We start from the raw sequence: 23,593 nt of genomic DNA, 5'->3' as shown, positions 1-23,593 counted from the left end.
ACTGGAAGTCCTAGCCAGAGCAATAAGACAAGAGAAAGACATCCAAGGAATCCAAATAGGAAAAGAAGAAGTCAAACTATCACTCTTTGCAGATGATATGATAATATACATAGAGAACCCCAAAAACTCCACAGAAAAACTAATTCAACTCATCAATCAGTTCAGTAAAGTGGCAGGATACAAAATCAACACGCAAAAGTCAGTAGCCTTCCTATATACAAACAATAAATCTGAAGAAGAAGAAATCAAAAAAACCATCCCTTTTCTTATTGAAACAAAAAAAATAAAATATTTGGGAATAAATCTAACAAAAGAGGTAAAGGACCTATACAAAGAAAACTATAAAACACTGTTTAAAAGAAATAGAAGAAGACACAAAGAAATGGAAAGACATCCCCTGCTCATGGATTGGGAGAATAAACATTATTAAAATGGCCATCCTACCAAAAGCAATATACAGATTCAATGCTATTCCAATCAAAATTTCAATGTCATTCTTCAAAGAAATAGAACAATTATTGATGAAATTCATATGGAATCACAAAAAACCCTGAATAGCCAAAGCTCTCCTGAAAAAAAAAGAAGGGAATGGAGGCATCACACTCCCAGACTTCAAACTCTACTACAAAGCCACAATCATCAAAACTGCATGGTATTGGAACAAGAACAGACATACAGACCAATGGAATCGAATAGAAAATCCAGAAATAAACCCACAGATTTATGGTCAACTAATCTTTGACAAAGGAGCAAAGACTATGCATTGGAGCAAAGAAAGTTTGTTCAATAAATGGTGCTGGGAAAACTGGGTCGCTACATGCAAAAGAATGAAGCTTGACCACTACCTCACACCATATACAAAAATCAACTCAAAATGGATTAAAGAACTAGACATAAGACCTGAAACCATAAAATACATAGAAGGAAATATAGGCGAAACACTACGTGATTTGCATATCAAAGACATCTTTACAGACACATCACCCAAAGCAGTGATAGTGAAGGCAAAGATAAACAGCTGGGACTACATCAAATTAAAGAGCTTCTGCACAGCAAAAGAGACAATAACAAAAACAAAGAGAAACCCCACCAACTGGGAGAAAATTTTTGCACCCAACACTAATGATAAAGGACTGATCACAAAAATCTGCAAAGAGCTGATGAGACTCAACAACAACAAAGAAAATAATCCAGTCAAAAATGGACAGAGGAACTAAAAAGAAACTTCTCTGAAGAGGAAATGCGAATGGCCAACAGGCATATGAAAAAATGTTCAACATCACTTGCAATCAGGGAAATGCAAATCAAAACTACCATGAGATACCATCTTACACCAGTGAGAATGGCACATATTAAAAAAACTAGCAACAACAAATGTTGGCGAGGTTGTGGAGAAAAAGGAACTCTTCTGCACTGTTGGTGGGAGTGCAAACTGGTCCAACCACTATGGAGAGCTATGTGGAGATTTCTGGACCTACTAAACATAGAGCTTCCACAGGATCCAGCAATTCCACTCCTAGGTATTTACCCAAAGAACACAGAAACATCAATTCCAAAGAACACCTGCACCCCTATGTTTATAGCAGCACTGTTTACAATAGCTAAGCTTTGGAAACAGCCCAAATGCCCAAAAATAGATGACTGGATCAAGAAGATGTGGTACATATATACCATGGAATATTATTCAGCATTCAAAAAAGATAAACACATGCAATTTGCAGCAACATGGATGACGCTGGAAGGGATCATGCTCAGTGAAATAAGCCAAAAAGAAAAAGAAAAATACCGGATGGTCTCACTCATAGCAGGAATCTAGAAAACTTAAATAAGGGACCAGGAAAATGAATAACTATAAGAAAGTGAAAATCAAAATCAACAAAAACTATGAACCAGAGACACTTTTTGGGGTGGGGGGCGGGAGGGGAGGGATTGGATCAGAATGGGGGGATTGCAATTGTATGGGGAATATAAAAATAAAATTTATTAATTAAAAAAAAAAAATAAAATGAAAAAAAAAAAAAGACTGAAGGTGAATTAAAAGGTTTTCAACATATAGACAGCTGGAAAAGTTTGCTACTTAACAAAACTTCATTGAAGGACTTCCAAAGGATGTTTTTCAAGAAGCAGGACATGATGCCAGAGAAAAGGTCTGAGAGACAGGTAGTTGTGAAAAAAGAAAATGACAATCATGTGGTGCAACTAAACCCCCCCCAAAAAAAAGAAAAAAAAATTGTTAAAATTTATTAAATCCCAGTAAAAACAAATTCCGGAAGCATTGAAATATATATACATAATCAGGGTAGGGCATGTGCAGTTGTCATTAAAGCTTCCTTAGATCTTGACTTTTTTGGATGAAGATAAAAATGTAGACTAGCTTTAGACTTGTTAGATAAAATAAGCATGCTGAAAGTTAAAATCTAAGCACTGCAAAAATAGAAAGAGATGATACAGGTTTCAAAATAGAAGCAGGAAGATGAAATGAAGGTAAACCAAATCAATCCAAAAATGATAATGAAATAGTTTTTTGAAAGAACAGGAAATGTGAAATAAAAAACCAAAACTAGATATTAAGTCGAATTTATTGATAATCACAAGTCAAGCATTCTAAGACTAGATTGTTTGAAATTTTATTCATGTGCTAATTATGAGCTATTTGTTAAATGTAAGACCTCAGAAATGTCTTTAGTAAAGAGGAAGAAAAAGTTATATTAGACAAATACTACTGCAAAAAAATTAGCAAGCTGGAGCAGGTATGTTAGTATCAATTCAAAAATCTTCAAGGCAAAGAACATTACTAAAGATAAAGAGGGCCATTGAAATGTTAAGAATGCCATTCACTGAACATCTAATTCTAAAACTATATGCAAATAACAATTTTTAATAAAATCATGCAAAAATAAACAGAACTAAAGAGAAACTAATAAATCCATGACCATAAGGGGAGACTTTTAACCCATTATTCAAGTTGACCAAACAGATAAAAAGGATATAAAATATTTGATCAAAAATAATTAACAAACCTGAACCAATGGACATATTTTAACACTGAACTCAATAACCAGAGAATACCTATTTTTATCTAGCACACAGAGAACATTTATGAAAGTAGACCACATTAGACTGTTAGAAAAGCCTCAGAAGTTCTGAAAGAATACGATCATATAGGCTGATCACATTGTCTCTTAGAAATTAATAATAAAGAGGTACTTTTGAAAATTGAAAGGTGTATTTGTACATAATATATGGGTCAAAAAGGAAATATTAATTGAAATAAGATACTTAAAACTGATAATTAAAAGACTGCTTTCCGGAATTTATAGGGCATAACTACATGCAGAAAATTATAGCCTTAAAATGCTTATATTAGGAAAAATGAGTTAAGGTCTAACTTAAGTTAAAGAAGAAATGAATAAACCCAAGGGAAATAGAGGGAAATAAAAGATGCCAAGAAATTAAATACTTAAAAAATACGTAGTATAAAGAATTTTTTAAATAGCCAAAATTTACTTTTTTGAAATAAATTATCAAGAAGAAAAGGGGGAAAGGTAAAGAGAATTATTAGAAATAGAAATACTAGTAATGAAAAATAAGATATAATTTAATATCAGAAGAAAATTAAAAATAATAAAGGATAGTAACTTATGCTAATAAATTTGAAAAATAGGTGAAATGGAAAATTAACTTAAAAATATAAACTGCAAAATTGAGTTAAAAATAAACAGAAAACATGAATAGACCCTATTAAAGAATTTGGACCACTGCTTAAAAATAAACAGTATCAGGTTCAAATACTTACTTGTGAATGCTCCCCAAATTTTAAAAACTAGGTAATTCCCAGTTTTATGTGATTAAATAAAAGTTAACATCTCCTACTTATTTTGTGCAGTTAATATAACTTGACACTGAAACCAGAAAAGAACAATGAGAGGAAGATTGTAACTCAATATCATTCAAAACATCAGACCAAAAATTCTAAATTAAATATTAGCAAACTAAATTTAGCAACATAGAAGAAAGAGTTGTGATATCATGCAGCGATAGCTCAGTATTAGGAAATTATTAATATTTACATTTGTAAGGTAAAGGAGGACAATCCATATACAATTTCAGTCGATGCAGAAAAATTCTTAGAAATTTAGGATCATGTCGACAAAAAGCCCACAATAAATATGTGTTCCTTTTATAATCAAGAGCACCGAAAGATGTCACCTAGCAAGAGTATGTAACACTTAACTGAAGGTTCCAACTCAAACAATAACCCAAGGGGAAATATTGGAAATAAGGAAACAAAGGTGTCTTTGTTTGGTAAATGTAGAAAAGTATATGTAGAAAAGTATAAAGGAAATATACAGAATATTAGAGTTAATAAGAGGAATTAATAGGTTTTTTTCAGCAGCAGTCAACATATAAAATTTACTACAACAGCAGTTTGAAATGTAAATTTTAGGTGTCATGTATAATGACAACAATAAAATATGCAGTAACTTTAGAAAAAATTTTAATTTGTTGAAAGATATTCAAAAAGTTCTTAAAGATGATTATGTTTGTGTTGAATGCATAAGTCTCATTATCTTAAAGATGTTAGTTTTCTCCATATTAGTCTATAGATTCAATACCTTTCTAATCAAAACTCCCGAACAAGGATTTTGCATGCAACTTGACAAACTAATATTAAAAGCTATATGAAGGTATAAAAGGCCAAGAATAACTTTAAGTACTCTTAATGGAGACTAGAAACAGTGTTAGAGACTATTAAATTGTTTTTTTAATCAATCTCAGGTAATTTATTGACTAATAAGTCAATGGAATAATATAACTTAGAGAGACCTACATAGGATGGAACTGCACTGCAGATCAGTGGAAATATTCTATTGAATACTCAGTTGGTTACTCTTTTGTGGAAAGACTCAAAGTGTGTTCCTAATCCATACCATATACAAAGCCATTGTCCATGACAATGAGGGTTTTTTTTTTTTTTATATAATCAGTTTGTAGAGCAGCATTTATGTGACTCCAATTTTGTAAAAAGAAATGAAAAAAATATCTCTCTATATATGAATTATTGTATTTCTTGAAAAAAGATCTGCTGGATAAGAAAAGTCAAAGTTGACAAAATGTCTTTGGGTGGTCAGATTGTTGGTGATTTAATTTTCTCTTTATACTTTCTTTTGCTCTAGATTTTTTTTAATACCTTAATTACACATTACTATTAATATTAGAATAAAGGATGTTTCATTTTGAGTTTTATTCTTTATTCTTACTTGCTTATTCCTCTAGCTTTATTTTAGAATTATTTTTGGCAGCTTCCAAAGTGCCTCCTCCCATCACAAAAAAATAATTTCATTGTGATTTTGATTGGAATTGTCTGGTACATAATAGGCACTCAATACATGTTTGTTAAATAAATAAATATGGGAACAATTCACATCTTTATAACAGTCCTTCTAAACAAGAACATGTTATGTTACCCAATATTTTCAAGACTTTTTGTTAATTAATGTAAGATTTGTGATTTTTTTTTAAATACAGATCCTACACATTCATACAATTAATGATTTCTAAAATTGTATGATCTATTTTCCCCCACGTTGAGTCAAACTCTTCATTAAAAATTAGTGTCAGGGGCCTCCCCGGTGGCGTAGTGGTTGAGCGCTGGGTTGAGAGGCAGCCCGCAGCCTCTGCAGCGCCAGTTCAATCCCCGGCTGCTCCCCGGCCACCAGAGGAGGGTCCCACATGGCGCGCAGACCTCTCCTGCCGCCCGCTGCTCCCCTCAGCAGTGTGCTTCGGTCCTTCTGCCTGCTCTGCTCCCCGCTCTGGCTCTGGTGAATTCTCTCACCCTCCTGTGCTTCTGACTGTACCCAGTGCTTGTATAAATAAATAAATAAATCTTTAAAAAAAAAAAATAGTGTCAGTGCTTAGACATGTCAGAAACATAGATAAACCTGTACTGTGTAGTAAGGTTAGGGAGCTGGGTTTAATTAGTTTAGAATAAATGACTAGATTGAATCTGAATATCTCTCTTCAAGCATTTGATAATAGCCACTTTTCCTTTAACTCTGCTGAACACAGAACCCAAGAAAATGAACTTCAACTTAAGTGTGAGGAATTTAGGTCAGAGATTGCAAACTGGTAGTATGAGGCTAAAGCAGTCTTCAGAAACATTTTATTTGGACTGTACAATATATTTTTTAAGTTTCAATTTATTACTAATTTAAAAATTGGGATACTTTATAATAATTTAGATTTCTAGCATTTCTGGTGAGACCTAAAATTTAGTACCACTGTGTTCTGGTTTCAGTGGCTGCTGATGGCTGGAGTTCAGTAGTCACGTCTCCTTTGAACAAGGTGCCTGCTCTCTCCATTTGTCCACAGGCAGAACCCAGCTATTTTCCTTTATCTATCTTGCCCCTTAAGCATTTAAGTTTGTAACCTCAATTCAAATGGTAAAGGAAGAGTTGAGTTGCACATGCACCTTCTCATTTGGCATTTCAGTTTTGTTTTCAAAATATGACTTACGTGTGATCATGGCTAGCAAGTGGAATGTGAACTAGATGATTTCGTAAAGATCTTTCTTGTCCTGGGATTCCATGATCCCCTTAAAATAACCCAGTGATTCATTATTATTTATCTCTTTGCACAGGGTTTGGAATCTCAGACATGAAATGGGTCCTCTGTAAGGCAGGGAGGCCACAGGGGAGAGGCTTCATCTGGTGTTCCTTATTTTAGGCACAGGGCATTTGAAAGCTATTACATCCAACAGTTCAAACAATCAGCTACCTCATTTAGATAGTTTATTAAAAATCTATGTTTCTTTCATGTGTAGTTATTTAAAGGTGGGTAAAGGTTTTGTTGAAAACTTTTCAGTTTTATAAGTATACAGTATTATATCATTCCCATCATTATGCATGGCCTGGCAGATTTGTGATTGTGGGAACCATCATTTTAATATCATTTCATCTGTGCTTGCATATTATCTAAACAGGGTTTTCATACTTAATGTTAAGAACATATCTTTATAACGAAAAAAGTCGGGGGGTGGTATGAGAGAGATATCTCAGGTGATCATTTCTCAGTTTGTTTTATTGTAATTTTTATCTGTTTTGAGAAGCTTTTTTATATTCAATGTTAACAGTCTCTGATGCACCCCATAGATAATAAAGTTAATAGCACATGTGGCCAGTGATATTTACATACAAATTCAATGAGGTGACAGATAGAAATTTTTTTTCTAAGTACATTTGACCTCAAGTAATTATTTTAGTCATAGTGGTTTTTTTTGTTTTGTTTTGTTTTGTTTTGTTTTTCATTGAACTAACCATTTTGCCTCATTTGTTTTGGCTTTAGAAAGACAGCATTTTTTGTGACTCAGAGTCCAGTACTGTCCTTATTTAAGTACATGAAATGTTATCTCAAGGGAACCTTTTTAGAGTTCCTAAATAAGTGAAATTTTTAACCCAGGACCAAATATTCCACTTACCCAAATTGTTTTCCAATTAGGGTAGAATCCTGTGTGTATATTCTTACACATACTTGATTTTTGGTTCCCACAGAACAACTCCTTTCTTCAACCACTCATTGCCAGCAGTGGTGAAGGTCACCCTTAGGTGTATAACATGGTTCAAAGGTCCGCATCAAAGTTTTTTCAAAGGCTCTATCTCAGATTCAGCCTCTCTTTATGTTCTAAGTTCTCTACCCTTAACCATCTGATAAGAAAAGGTATAACTTTGCAAATGGAGACAGCTTCAGAAGCAGTGAGCTCTAACTTCATTTTCCCTGAGCAGAAAATAGCCTTAAAGCTCTCTTGACTTGAAATACTATATATGCTCCTGATCTAGCCTAGCACCAGGGACATTGTCAGTAATCCACAGATATCAGTCAGTTCCTTCTAACATCTCACCTAGGTCTTCAGAAGGAGAATGACAACTGACTCATGATCTCAGCCTGGGAGCAGTCACAAGTCTGAACCAGCACACAGCCAGGAGCTGCTTCTAGGGCAGCACCCAGTCGTCTGGTAGTCACCTAGTGCCCTTTCTTAAAACAAATCTGAGACCACTACCCAACCTGCTTAGGTAAACTTACATTTGCTAAAAATTTAAGTAGCTGTAAATTTCAGATTCGATTTGTTTGAGGTCATCTTTCGAACTAAATCTTAAAGTCATCTGTGTCTCAGAACTTTGAATTGTAATTATAGCTTTAGTTTGAATGGTTTTCTGCAGAGGGGAAAGAAGTCATCAAAATTAATATGTGGCCAGCATTCTAAAAGAGTGCAAGTTGAAAAAATTGTATTTAGATGACTGAAATTGTTTTTTTTTTTAAACTTCAAAACAAAAAAGGGGTCATTCTTCAAAAAAGTAGCCTGATCTCTTTATTTTTTTTAAGATTTATTTATTTATTTATACCAGAACTGGGGTACAGGCCAGATGCGCGGGAGGGTGACAGGATTCACCAGAGACACAGCAGGCAACAGAACAGGCAGACTGACAAAATACATTGCTGAGGGGAGCACGGGTGTGACAGGAGAGGTCTGCCGTGCCATGTGGGACCCTCTCCGGCCAGCTGGGATCGAAAGGGTACTGCAGAAGCTGTGGATAGATCACAGCGCAGGGCTCAACCACCTGTGCCACCAGGGGAGGCCCTAGCCTGATCTCTTTAAAGAGCAAAGATACAAAAATAAAGGGAAATGGAGATTGTTCTAGATCATAGGAAATATAAGAGATATAATCTCTGGTTGGATCTTAGTTCATGAAGAAAACCAGTGATGTACATTTTGGGAACAGCTTGAGCAATTTCAATAGACACTGGTTATTTGTAATACCATGTTCAACTGCAATCATAGTGCTGATGTAGGAGAAAGTATTTGTTATTGTTATGTGAGTCTGTGCTCACATAATTAGGAGTAAAATGTCATGATGTCTGATTTATTTTGAAATAAAAATTTACTAATTACATGTATGAAATATGACAAAATATTAGCCATCGTTGAGTCTCATTGGTTATCACGGCATTCGCTTTCTCTTTTTCTGAATGTTTAAAATTTTTCATCATTGTGAATGACAATACTAATGAGGAAGCCTTCTCAGGGAGAAAAGTCGTGGAACACAGCAGGCTTCTCTGGACCTACCTTTGGTTTGGGGAGCTTTGTTCGAGGAAAGTGTGCAAGGCAGGTGGAGCCCACTGTGAAGTGCTGTCTACCTGGTAGACCCTCCCCAGGGCTCAGCATTCCACAGGAGGCATTATCTCAGGCTCCCCATGAATGGTCTCATAATAGCCGTGGGAGAGGGCTTTTCACTGTGCTGCCCTGTACTGCAGACTCCCCTTGGCAGCCTTGGGAAAGCTCAAGTCACCTTGGCTAAGAAGCTCCTGGAAAACAAGTGAACTGATTAGTTTTACAGTAAAAACTCCATGTTGGATATTTGCTCTTAGTGTCTTGAGACTGAAATATAACAACCCAAATAAATGACCACTCCCTTAAAACATATTACTCATTGGAACAAGTACTATTTAAAACTAATCTACTGCTTTGCTAAGACAGGATGGAATTTGTTTAACTCCTATTTGATTTTTTGTGTTACCGTTTTTCTCTGTCTATTCTTGAAAGCTCGAAATTTCTAGTAAAGCCATTTTGGAGCTGCTTATTTTAGACAGAAAATGAAATAAAATTGTGGGAGAATTCTGGTTTGTTCTTAAAACTTGGACCACCCTTTCTCTTGTAAATATTATTGACTCCCTTCTCCCCCTTTAATTTTCTTGGAGACTTAATGTCCTTTGATGAACAACCAGCTGAGCCAGAAGAAATTTAGTATAATAAGTCATCATTTGCAGCTTCATTGGGGGTTGAGAGATTGTCTACAGAAAGGTAGAGAGGAGCACATCTGCTCTTTACAGAGTATTGAATTCAGGAGTCGTAGGGACTAACACTTTGGGAGCTACCTGGAAGTCAGAGAAGGACTCTTCCTAGTACTGGATAGTTGGGTGATATTAAGCAATTCATAAATGTCAGTTATTTCTAAAATTATACATACCTGGTGACTCCTGGTTAAAAGATGCTTCCATTACAATGCTGCCTTCCCTCTAAATCCAGTCTCTTCTTTCAACTAAAAGCAGTCTTCTGAGATTTAGGAGAACCACAGTAACTAATGTGAAAATAGGAGTACTTAAATGTGATTTGCAAGTGTCTCATAATCTTGGATTATCATTTTAATGAATTTCATTTTAAGGAAAATATTATTACCTTATGATTTCCATTTTGCCCCCTACACCATTCACTTACTGTCTCCAGTTTTGTGAATTTAGAACACCAAGATAGCAAGCTGGGGGCTAGTGTCTGGAGAAGGGAAGGCAATGGGCCTCTCTGCTTTCTTTGCCAAGTTTCTATTTCACTTTAGAGAATGGTGGAGCTTTGCTTTAGCCCTGAATAAATACAAAATCTCAGTGGCCTGCTGAATTCTGTGAAGAGCAGAGATAAGAATGTAGTCTTTATCACTGCCTGTTATCTATGGACAAATGAAATCCATCTCCCTAAGCATTTCAGGTCAGTGTGTTTCAGCAGTGATTATTTCTCTGTTTATATATATCAATATTATTTTGCCTTAGAACCAATACTAGTATCTTTAAATAATAAAGTTTCCTGCGACTAGTGGAATTTAGACTAAGTAGGTGCAAATCTTTTTTACATGATAAACCTGCCTCTTCTAGGAGAAATCACAACGGACACAGCAGAAATCAAAAGAATAATCAGTAACTACTATGAACAGTTATATGGAAACAAGTTCAACAATCTAGAGGAGATGGACAAATTCCTACAACTCTACAATCACCCAAAGCTAGATAAAGAAGAAATAGAACACCTAAACAGACCAATTACAAGCAGCGAAATTGAAATGGTAATTAAAAACCTCCCCAAAAACAAAAGCCCAGGACCTGATGGATTTACAAATGAATTCTACCAAACATTCAGAGACGAATTAGTGCCTATCCTTCACAAACTCTTCCAAAAAATTGAGAAGGAAGGGACAATACCAAACACGTTCTATGAAGCCAATATTACACTAATACCAAAACCGAATAAGGACAACACAAAAAAGGAAAACTATAGGCCAATCTCCCTAATGAACACTGATGCAAAAATCCTCAATAAAATTTTAGCTATCAGAATCCAACAATGTATCCATAAGATAATTCACCACGACCAAGTTGGATTCATTCCAGGGGCACAAGGATGGTTTAACATCCGAAAATCAATCAACGTTATCCAACACATCAACAAAAAGAAATATAAAAACCATATGATAATATCAATAGATGCTGAGAAAGCTTTCGACAAAGTGCAACACCCATTCATGATAAAAGCCCTTGAAATTCTTGGGATACAAGGAACATACCTCAACATCATAAAGGCCATCTATGACAAGCCAACAGCCAGTATCATTCTCAATGGTGAAAAGCTGAAAGCAATTCCATTAAGATCTGGAACAAGACAAGGATGTCCACTCTCACCACTGCTTTTCAATATAATACTGGAAGTCCTAGCCAGAGCAATAAGACAAGAGAAAGACATCCAAGGAATCCAAATAGGAAAAGAAGAAGTCAAACTATCACTATTTGCAGATGATATGATAATATACATAGAGAACCCCAAAATCTCCACAGAAAAACTAATTCAACTCATCAATCAATTCAGTAAAGTGGCAGGATACAAAATCAACACGCAAAAGTCAGTAGCCTTCCTATACACAAACAATAAATCTGAAGAAGAAGAAATCAAAAAAACCACCCCTTTTATTATCGAAACAAAAAAAATCAAATATTTGGGAATAAATCTAACAAAAGAGGTAAAGGACCTATACAAAGAAAACTATAAAACACTGTTAAAAGAAATAGAAGAAGACACAAAGAAATGGAAAGACATCCCCTGCTCATGGATTGGAAGAATAAACATTATTAAAATGGCCATCCTACCAAAAGCAATATACAGATTCAATGCTATTCCAATCAAAATCTCAATGGCATTCTTCAAAGAAATAGAACAATTATTGATGAAATTCATATGGAATCACCAAAAACCCCGAATAGCCAAAGCTCTACTGAAAAAAAAAGAAGGAAATGGAGGCATCACACTCCCAGACTTCAAACTATACTACAAAGCCATAATCATCAAAACTGCATGGTATTGGAACAAGAACAGACATACAGACCAATGGAATCGAATAGAAAATCCAGAAATAAACCCACAGATTTATGGTCAACTAATCTTTGACAAAGGAGCAAAGACTATGCATTGGAGCAAAGAAAGTTTGTTCAATAAATGGTGCTGGGAAAACTGGGTCGCTACATGCAAAAGAATGAAGCTTGACCACTACCTCACACCATACACAAAAATCAACTCAAAATGGATTAAAGAACTAGACATAAGACCTGAAACCATAAAATACATAGAAGGAAATATAGGCGAAACACTACGGGATTTGCATATCAAAGACATCTTTACAGACACATCACCCAAAGCAGTGATAGTGAAGAGAAAGATAAACAGCTGGGACTACATCAAATTAAAGAGCTTCTGCACAGCCAAAGAGACAATAACAAAAACAAAGAGAAACCCCACCAACTGGGAGAACATTTTTGCACCCAACACTAATGATAAAGGACTGATCACAAAAATCTGCAAAGAGCTGATGAGACTCAGCAACAACAAAGAAAATAATCCAGTCAAAAAATGGGCAGAAGAGCTAAAAAGAAACTTCTCTGAAGAGGAAATGCAAATGGCCAACAGACATATGAAAAAATGTTCAACATCACTTGTAATCAGGGAAATGCAAATCAAAACTACCATGAGATACCATCTCACACCAGTGAGAATGGCACATATTAAAAAAACTAGCAACAACAAATGTTGGCGAGGATGTGGAGTAAAAGGAACTCTTCTGCACTGTTGGTGGGAGTGCAAACTGGTCCAACCACTATGGAGAGCTGTGTGGAGATTTCTGGACCTACTAAACATAGAGCTTCCATATGATCCAGCAATTCCACTCCTAGGTATTTACCCAAAGGACACAGAAACATCAATTCCAAAGAACACCTGCACCCCTATGTTTATAGCAGCACTATTTACAATAGCTAAGCTTTGGAAACAGCCCAAATGCCCAAAAATAGATGACTGGATCAAGAAGATGTGGTACATATATACCATGGAATATTACTCAGCATTCAAAAAAGATAAACACATGCAATTTGCAGCAACATGGATGGCGCTGGAAGGGATCATGCTCAGCGAAATAAGCCAAAAAGAAAAAGAAAAATACCGGATGGTCTCACTCATAGCAGGAATCTAGAAAACTTAAATAAGGGACCAGGAAAATGAATATAAGAAAGTGAAAATCAAAATCAACAAAAAACTATGAACCAGAGACACTTTTTGGGGGGTGGGGGGCGGGAGGGGAAGGATTGGGGTCAGAATGGGGCGTTTGCAATTGTATGGGGGAATATAAAAATAAAATTTAATATTAAAAAAAAAAATAAAATAAAAAAAAAATAAAAATGCAAGTAGTAATCAAAAAAATAAATAAATAAATAAATAAATAAATAAATCTTGAAAAACAAAAAAAGAATACAGTATATAAATATGAAACGTACGAAATATATGTTAATTTTTATGATATCAGAAAGGCTTTTTGTCAATAACACACTATTAGTAGTTTTAGGGGAGTAAAATGAAAAAAAAAAAAAAAAATAAACCTGCCTCTTCTCTGGGAGGTTTTTTATTGAAACCCTAACATGAGGTCAGCTTAAAAATGATTCCCTTTAACATAATCCTGTCCTGGGGTGGGAGATCAAGGGGGAAAGGTATCAATAAAATCAGTTCTCCTAGTAATTTCAGTAATAAATCATTTAGTAAGAATTTGCCTTACACGACTTTATTTTTCTACAGAGGAAGGTGTTATACTGAGATCTTATTGTTTCGCTGACCAAATAGGATTTAATTGTCACTCAGGCAGTATCTCCAGATACCAGGCTTCCTGAACTCAAAACTGTATCTTTCATAGTCAAACTTTAGATTTAGCCCCTTCCTACTAATAACATTTTTTGCAGAGATTTTGTGCAGGGAAACTTTTCTGAACATACTGACTGAACTCTAATCTACTAGAACTGGAAGTGTGAAGTATGACCACCAGCTAAGCCATTCTGACTTAATGATTCATTTTGTTGTTCTCATGGCTCAGTCCTTTGGAAGACTCTTACTGTAAATCATCACTTTGAGAATCACTTTAAATTTTTTCTGTGTATACTTTTGAGTCTCAGGTTGTTAAGGACTCCCCCTTTATAGTCCCCCTCCTCCAGCCAGCAGTAGGACTAAACAGATGCAGAAGTCACTTCCATGCTCAGTGACCTAACGAATGACGTATTTGTTTTAAAGCACTCAGAATAATGTCATCAGGGTGCATATTTTGTTTGATATTTTAAGCAGAAAAGGCCACATGACCAAAATGCAATCCTTTTCAAGTCTGTTAATAAATAATATACTTCATTTCAGTAAACCTGGAGATTATCCTATCATAGTTGTCACTGCTATTTTGCAGTCCCTGTGATTGAAACAATTGTGCTGTCAAAGTCATAGCTTATGCAGTGTTAAGTCTGTGATCACTGATGTTCTGAATCTTTCTAAAGGGGGTGTCAGAGGATGCTGAATGTAAAAGTGGAAATTTCTTTGTGCTCTTTATATACAAGTTTATTTCCAAACAGTCATAGTCATGGACTTTGGAGGGTCTGATGGGTCTAAAGACTCTGACAGCTCCTCACCCCTCCAACTTCATGCATAAAATACTGTCTCTAAGGACATAATTTCCTTATGGTGTCTCAGAACCTGAAGACTCTCACCCCCTTCTGGGGGCCTTTTACCTCTGACTCTTCCACCAGGTACTTTGTTAGCAGGGACTATGTTTAGAGGAACATTTTTACCTGCTGTTTTTAGAAAAGGCAAGAACAGAGTAGTCTATACCTGAAAGGGGGTGCAGAAGAAGAGATAGGGAGGAACTGTACTGGTACCTTCTGTGACTCATCTGAAATTCTGCTGTCACCCTTATAAGAGAAATAATTGTTTCCATTTCCTTCTTTCACTTAAAATTATGTTTGTGAGATTTTATTTCTGATATGATCTATACTTAGAGTTCATTTATTTTGGGGGGCAATGTAGCATTTCACTTTGTGGTAATTAACCCACTCCCTACCTTTTTTTTTTTAAAGATTTATTTATTTGTGCATACAAGAACTGGGATACAGGCCAGAGATGTAGGGGGGAGTGTGAGAGGATTCACCAGAGACAGAGTGGGGAACAGAACAGGCAGATTGGGTGAAATGCACTGCTGATGGAAGCAGCGGGCAAGTCAGGAGAGGTCTGCTGTGCAATGTGGGTAGCTCCCTGGCTGGGGATTGAATCATGCTGCAGTGGCTGCGGATAGCTTCATAGGTTGCATCTTAAACCCTTGAGCCACTAGGGAGGCCCCACTCCCTACCTTTTTAATTAGAAAAAAGTTTACTGTTGATGGATATTTACATTGGTTCCAGTTTTAGACTGCTATGAAAAGTATACTATTGTGAACACTGTATTTCATGCATAAGTTGCACTTTAGATCATCAAACAATCTTTGTACTAATTTGTACTTTACCAGCAGTTCATGAGAATCCTAGTGCTCCACATTTTGCCAACACTTACTTGGTGCTCTCAGTCTTTTACATTTAGGACTTTTTGATGAATTGGGGAATGCTCTCTTTTTTGGTGGGGGCTCCTCATACAGTATTTCTTTTCATCTTTCTAATTAGTGTACTTGAATTAGAATCACTTATGTTCAGACAAAATACACCCATCTTCAAATAGGCATTAACAGATTGTTTTATTGAGTTTTTAGGTAACAAGTTATCAGAAGGTGGCCAAGAGCCATGCCCCAGCTCAGCCTGAATTCATCCCCTCTGAAGGACCTGATTTTCAGGCCTATTAGACCTTCCCATTTATTCCTAGATGAAGTGACTGTGCCACCTCAGGGACTAGAGGTCATTCCAAGGATTGTGTCCAGGCCTCCTGGAAGAGCTAAGATTGCAATGTTTATCCCTTTCTCTTAAATTTTGTTCTATTCATTAGCTAAATAACTAGTGAATGCCAGCGTGCTGGATGGCAGATTAGGCCCATGTCATTCAATGGCAAACAAGTTTATAATCTAGTGATGTTCTCTTTCACTTTACAGGCTATGGCTTTCAAATCACTGCTTATTTCCTCAAGAGAGAGACACGCCTTTACTGCTGCGGGCCCTCTCCGAGTGCTGGTAAGAAATTGATTTCTTGGGAACATCACACATTTCGCACAATTAGTTCGTCTTAAAGAAAGGATAAAAATTGGGGCCTCCCTGGTGGTGCAAGGGGTTAAGAAGCAACTTAAGAAGCAGTCCGCAGCTACTGCAGTGCAAGTTCGATCCCCGGGCAGGGAGCTACCCACATGGCGCAGCAGACCTCTCCTGACTCGCCCACTGCTCCCCTCAGCAGTGTATTTCAGCTGATCTGCCTGTTCTGCTCCCCACTCTGTCTCTGGTGAATCCTCCCCGCTCCACACCTCTGGCCTGTACCTCAATTCTTATATGTGTCTTTAAAAATAAATAAATAAATAAAAATTAAGGAATGAAGACTCTTACTTCATTGCTAGCATGTAATTGAAGTGCTAATTAAGAGTATGTCCAAACATTTTTTCTTTCTCTTTTAAATTTTCACTGTGTGTACTTCCTGACAACAGTGAACTGGGCCACGCTGTGCTTTAGCTCCCTGCTGCATCTCAGCACTGTCAGTGAGCTTCCAGAGTGACTCCACAGGCAGTTAAACTATGAATAACTTCATCATTATCTGTGTATACCAAGACTCTGGAATACAGAGTTAAGTGTGTGCACAAGAAATTATTTCCCGGCTTGGAGCCACAGAGCCTGTTCTAGATGTATGACGAGGCCAGCTTCCCCCACCACTTCCCCCCCAGCAAGATGTCCACTGAGGAAATGATGTCAAACATGTTTGGCCAACAACAATAAAGTCAGACACTAATGACCATTCTACAAGTTGATCTGAGCATTGGAAAGAAAATCTAGCTGAACTTCCTTGGATGAATTTAGTATTTAATTTAGTATTAAGATATGAAACGGGGACATTCAAATTAATTGTATGGAGGTTAACTTTTGGAATTTTCACAATTATCTGCACTTTCTTAACTTTGTCACTGGAATCTATTATTCTCCTGAGGCTTTCCGCTTTGCTCAGTTCTTTCAGTAAAATAAAACAGTTAACATTTATCTGTTAAATTACAGCCTAACTACCCTTCATAGTAGGGACTGCTGTTACCTGAATCTTTATATAAATATTGAAATAATGCAAATCTTCGTGATGACCTGACCAGACTAAAGAAGTATAGGTACTGCTTTCTGCTTTTATAACCCTGGCACCAAATTTTCAAAATCTGTCATTTAGACATTCTTATTTTTCAGAGGAAGAAATAGAAGGGTGAAATACAGGAATTGTTTGATAGAAATGATCATTTTGAATTCTGATTCTAATCCACTAATGAGTTGTGTTTCATTGTTATGATCTTTGTGGAGTCTGTGGCAAATGAAGAAATCTGTAACTCAGTTTCCCTTTCCATAAAACAGGAAGCAGGCTACTTATCATTTTTTTAGTAAGATATTTTAATAATTAATGAATAAATATTATTTGATAATCTTGTATTCCTGGCTTTTCAAAGTTAATCTCTAGCTAGTCTGATACAATATCTACGTGGAGTCAAAGTTTAAACACACCTAGGCCCCCTTAAATGTGGGTTTCTACATGAGGAACTTAGGGAGGTAAGACAAGAATAATAGGTTTGTTCTCAGTTTTGGAAATGAATGTTTGCATGGCGCGTAGTGGGCGGTGAGAAGCCATGATGGGGTTTTCAGCAGGATAAGTGGAGCTGATTGTTAGCCCTGTTAACTTTCTTGTACTGAGTAGGATGAATAGGAAAGAATAGTCACCAAAGAGACTATAGTAGTCCAAGGAAGAGTAAAAAGAGAGTTGTTACTGGAGCATCAACTCATTAAAAAATATCAACTCATTAAGTCTTTGGTGTAATTTAACCTAAACAAGTAGTGTAAGGTGTTAACCCCATTAAAGTTGTGTGTCTGCATAATTGACACCTTCATGTTTGAGTTCAGAGTGCAGCAGATTGAAATACATTATGGATTACTGCAGTTATACCCTCATGTTGTCATTCATTGCTGGAAATGTGTGATATATGTAAAATGCTTCACTTATTTGATTCATAATATCATTTTTTTAAAAAAGACTGGTCATTTCTAAGAGGAAAGTTTTCTCTTTTTAAAAAAATGCCTTATTTCTGTTACATACATATGATATGTGAATATTACAAAAATATTCAAGCAGTATAACCAAGGAGAGGAGAAGACACTCCTCACCTACCCAGAAAATATACTGTTAGCATCAGTAAACATTTCTCCAGACATGGGTAGAGGCTGGGTGAATGAATGATGGTAGACAGACAGATGAGAGAAAAAGAGCTATATATGCATTTATCATTTTATATTTCTTTCATTGAATGTTGGGGAGTCCAGTTCTGGGATTGATTTAGCCTTCACACTTGTACAGCAATGGTTTTTACTTTAAAGTTGTAATAATAGGTTACTGTGACTGTGGTATAGTCATACCTTTACTCTTTCATATTTAACTATTTCCTTAGTAGTTTGATCCCTAAACCCCCATTAATAAAACTTGTGTTTTCATAGTCTGATGCAGATTGGGAGTTTGCCCTCTAGTTAAGGGGAGCTCTCTAAGACGAGTTGACCAAAGACATGATAAGTTAACTAACTAGTAATAACATTGATGAGTCATATTTTTAGATTTTATCCAATATTCTTTCTCAGTGTGTGTAAGTCTATGTACTCATTAGAAAACGATATCCTATTTCCCAAATGTGAGCTCTAAACTCAAAACAGCAAACTGACACAGAAGGAAGGCTGCAAAGGCCCTGCCTGGGGGTTTCATGTGGTATAATAGTCCGGGGGCTCAGGTGGACCAATTTGCAGCCTCTTGGGCTTTCCCCCAGAGCTTTGTGTTCGCCCCTCCCTGTTGATGGCAAACACTGAAAGGAAGGGACCAGAAAAGACACACATGTCTTATACGTGTACAGGCTTATTGCCATCACTTAAAAACATGGGACCGAGCATTTCTGTGTTTATAATTTGTTTTCTTTTGATGCCTTTAGTAACTTTGTTTTCTTCATTTTCTACAGAACTGCGTGTGTTCCCTGACAGGTTTGTGGTCTGTGTAAGTCAGCTTACATCCAGTTGTGATATTTTGGCAATTCAGAATGAAGAATTGGTATGTACAAAAAAATTCTATAAACAGATAAGTATGCTTAACTGATGAGTTATTGTAAAAAATAGAAAAAAAATTATGTTGGCTGTCATCAGTCATCTGTTGAGCAGTCAGCATTTTAAGGGACCAAAATTATTCTACCTATATTGCATTATAAATATTGATTAATTGAAATGATTTTTTTTCCTGATGACCCCTTAAGATTTAGTGAGATCAGCATGTATCAATTTTAAAAGAGAAAGCAGCATATCACAAGAACTGTGATGGTGTTTATGTAGTATTTAAATGAAATGAAGCAGTCTTTAAATGAAATGAAGCAAAATCCACATGTTTCCAATGGAAGATTTCTTTGGGGTCAGTGGCTTTTGAATTTTATTCCATGGTGAATCACTGACATTTTCATGAGAACCAGTACTTTTCCCCAGTGTGTTATTTCTTAGGCTTCATTTTTCTCTCTCACTTTTCTCATGCTTAGTCTTGAGCTCTATCAAGTTCTATTTCTGTTTCGTCGGAGTTCTCTATTCAGACAGACACAGAAAAATGACTTAAAACTTTGCATTGTTCATTTTTTCTTAAGCTTAGTATATGCTTGAGAGAGAGAGAGAGAGTGTGTGTGTGTGTGTGTGTGTGTGTGTGTGTGTGTCTTGCTGTGGTCACAGTCCAATCTATCTGAACTTCTATATAAACTTTTTTCATATTTCTTGGTGTATGACTTAAAACTTTAACAAAGAAGGAAAAATGTATCAGACATAAAACCTAGATATGAAGTGTGACATGATTATTATGCTTTTAAAATAATTTATGGGAATATTAGATTACCCCTATGTTTATTATTTTTTAACCCATATGAAATTTGAAATTTGGCCCATATGGTCAGAAACAAGCTCTTATCTCATCTTAAATAAATAAATAAGGGGAGTGTTTTAGAGGCTGTGGGGGTGAATGGAGACCCAGGAAAAGTAAAGAGCAGAGAACTCATATTTAAATCTAGATTCCTTTGTTAGGGGTTGATGAGCTATTTGAAAAAGCCAGTGTGACCCTTATTTCTTCATCCATTAGAAAAACTCTAAGTGTATACCTTAAATGAAATAAATAAAGCAAATTCAGTGAAAAGTACTAAACGCTTGTTCTTTGAAATATTTCCAAGATGTTGAGTTACCTTAGTGAATTAATAAACACTAATGTAGTAATGCTGTTGGCATACACTTTAATATGGCTTAACTGATTCTCAGAGCAATGAAGAAATTGATCTGTGGTTTAAGAAAACAACAGCTAACTGTACCACAAAGTATTATTGCTTTCAGATGAAATATAGAAGAAATTAGATGTTTTATGATAAGTAATCTTAATACTTAATATCTTAAATTATTAAGGGTGAATTGAAACATCTCAATACATATGAAATATTATCCTTCTTGGGGACACTGGTATTTATACAGATGTGAGTTATCTGTACTGCTGTCATATAAATCCTATAATCGGGAAGACTTTCTAAATATTAAGAGCTTTCATTCTGAAAAGTTGCCTAGTTTGAGTATTTTACAAGAGCCAGTTCAGTTTTCTTATCTTCAAAATATTCTGATATCTAGTATAACACTATCAGAATTAACCAAGTTACGTATAAGAATGCCATTGATAAGAGAATCTCTCATTGTTTTGAGTGATCCTCTAAATGTGGTCTCTGTCTCATAAGCTACTTTTTCTCCACTTCTGTCTGTCCCTTCACATACACATTTTCCCAACCACACACAATAGTCAGCTGAAGCCTGACACTACTCAATGCCCCACCCCGTAATAACCTGCATGCTCTCCCTCCACTTGGCTAGCTCACCTGTGCACCTCCCCTTCTTCTAGGCCGACAGCCCACCCCTTCCTCAAACTTCTTGTCCCTAGAAATAATAAAATATCCCATTTAAACAAGGACCTAGTCCTGCCAATTGCCAATCAGGTGCCTTGGAACTTATCCTCACTGATATTTGACCTCTGAAGAACCTGCCTGTCTCAGCTATTTAAGGATAAATAAACATTTCTTCCCTCCCCAAATTGCCGCCTTCTGAAATGAAGCCATTCTTGCTCCCTGTTGTCTACTTCAGATGCCCAGAGCTTCCTGAAAGTTTTGAATTCTTTTATAAGTATGCTGTGATAGTCCCCAAAAGTCAAGATCCATCTCCTTTTCTCTTGGTAATTAATTATTCTCAAGATTTATCTGACCTGACAAGGCTTGAGAAATTGGCTTCCTAAGTAGTTACATTCGAGTATTCTTTGGCAGCAGACTTCAGTTATTTCCCTCTAACTGCTTATTGAACTCACTCTTCCATGTTCACAAGAGAGTAAGCCAGGACCTGAACAAGGGTGCCTGACTCCTCCTGCAGCCAAGTAGAGGATTCCTTTTCCTTTGTCTTTCTTTTTTCTTTTCTTTTCTTTTTGGATCCTTAGTGTATAAATGACAATTGGTTAGGAAATCTGGGATTGCCTATTCAGAACTGGTCTGCCAGGGGTTTCTTTCAGCTCTTACACAAGGAAGCCAGCTGCACTTAGCTCCCTGGTTCTTAAGGATGACTACACAAAAGAACCGCTGTTCCAGATCAGACAGTACAAAGGGAGTAATCCCCTCCTTTGGGGGACAGAGTGAGTGTAGCCAGACTGCCCCTAACCCTCACAGCATCAGGGAGGTCTGTCCCCCTGCTGTCACTGTGGGCATTTCTCTGTCCACCAAGTGAGCTGGTGTAGGGAGATGTGCCATGTAGCAAAAGCGCTGTGCTGACTTCCATGTGCAGGGATGTGGGAATCGTGATGTGTACTTTAGGGAAGAAAGGGCATTATTGTAAAGTGAGTCATTGTATTTTTCTTCCTACCGTTTCTCATAAGAAATCTAGAAGCCCTTGTAGCCTTACTTTTTGACCTGTTGTTGGAAATGGAGCTGGGAAGTCTCTTTGAGAGTTTTTACTTTTAGATTTTTTTTCTCACCTTTTTCCTGAGACATATGAGGAACATAAAGTTAATTTAACGTAAGTTAAACTAAAATCTATTCCAATAGTATTTTCTGTCATATTGGTAAACCCAAATCCCTATGATGAAACTATTTTCATTCTCAGATATAAAGTCCTACAGTCTTGGGAAATTTGAATTTAATATTTTTATTTCTTTATTAAAGTAAATAACCAAATAACTTTACTGTGTAAATAACCATAGAATGCTGTATATATCTGGGACATTTCAGGTCAACACAAAGCTGCTATTCTCTTGCAGCATTAGTGACAGCCACTCCTTCTAGTCTCTTGAGACCCTTCCCATCTGTTCTTAGAGTCACATTTTAAGATAATTTGCTGAGTGTTGGCTCTGTGCCACGAGCTCTGATAACTGGAGAGGAAACAAAGAAAATTAAGGAAAGTGTCCTTGTCTTCAAGAAGCTTATAGTCTGACCAAGGGTACCGAAGGTTATCCTTGGGACCTAAAAAATATAATCCAAAAAGAGCCTCCTTTTTTCTTAAAGATGTATCCATTCTGCCCCTTCATGGTTCAACTGGATCCTTTCTATCATTCAGAAGGAAAGTTCAAAATTCTAGATCACTGTCTTACTTTCAAATCTGAGTTGCAAAAATCTATGATCCTTTTGGAAATTTATAAAAAAGACGTTTTGTGTTAGTGCTGCCTAAATGTTGATGTATCCATTGAGTTATTTGGATTCTCTGCCCCATGCACCATTGGTTGTAGCCAAATTGTCAAAATAGCCATCAAGTTCTGGAGAGAACCCTGCACCCCAGCCACGTGGTGCTGCCCTCCTGCAGCGTCATCTCAGAAGGATTACTGGGACATCTTAATACAAGACAGTATTGGGGCCTCCCTGGTGGCACAAGGGGTTAAGATGCAACCTATCAAGCTATCTGCAGCCACTGCAGCACAAGTTTGATCCCCAGCCAGGGAGCTACCCACATGGCGCAGCAGACCTTTCCTGACTCGCCTGCTGCTCCCCTCAGCAGTGTATTGCAGTCAATCTGACTGTTCTGTTCCCCACTCTGTCTCTGGTGAATCCTCTTACCCCCTCAAATGTCTGGCCTATATCCAAGTTCTTGTATGCATAAATAAATAAATATTTTTTAAAAATAAAAAAAAAATAAAAGGCAGTATGTTAAGTACTAACATAAATACTTCTCTTAAGTCAAACAAGCATTTCATATTAAGGAATTCTCCTCTTAGTTTT

General features: G+C 36.4%; 1 protein-coding gene across 1 annotated transcript in view; it reads left to right on the top strand.

Annotated features, from left to right (window-relative positions):
- SLX4IP (SLX4 interacting protein) overlaps positions 1–23,593 on the top strand; it is a 181,280-nt gene that overhangs the window by 138,475 nt on the left and 19,212 nt on the right. The window contains 2 exon segments of the mRNA XM_037494675.2: positions 16,236–16,313; positions 19,307–19,395. Of these exon segments, the coding sequence (XP_037350572.1) occupies positions 16,236–16,313; positions 19,307–19,395 (167 nt within the window).

The sequence above is a fragment of the Talpa occidentalis genome, unplaced genomic scaffold, assembly GCF_014898055.3.
Source record: "Talpa occidentalis isolate TD23 unplaced genomic scaffold, MPIMG_talOcc4v2.1 talOcc4.10, whole genome shotgun sequence".
Classification (NCBI taxonomy): domain Eukaryota; kingdom Metazoa; phylum Chordata; class Mammalia; order Eulipotyphla; family Talpidae; genus Talpa; species Talpa occidentalis.
This window is presented reverse-complemented; position numbering and strand designations above follow the sequence as displayed.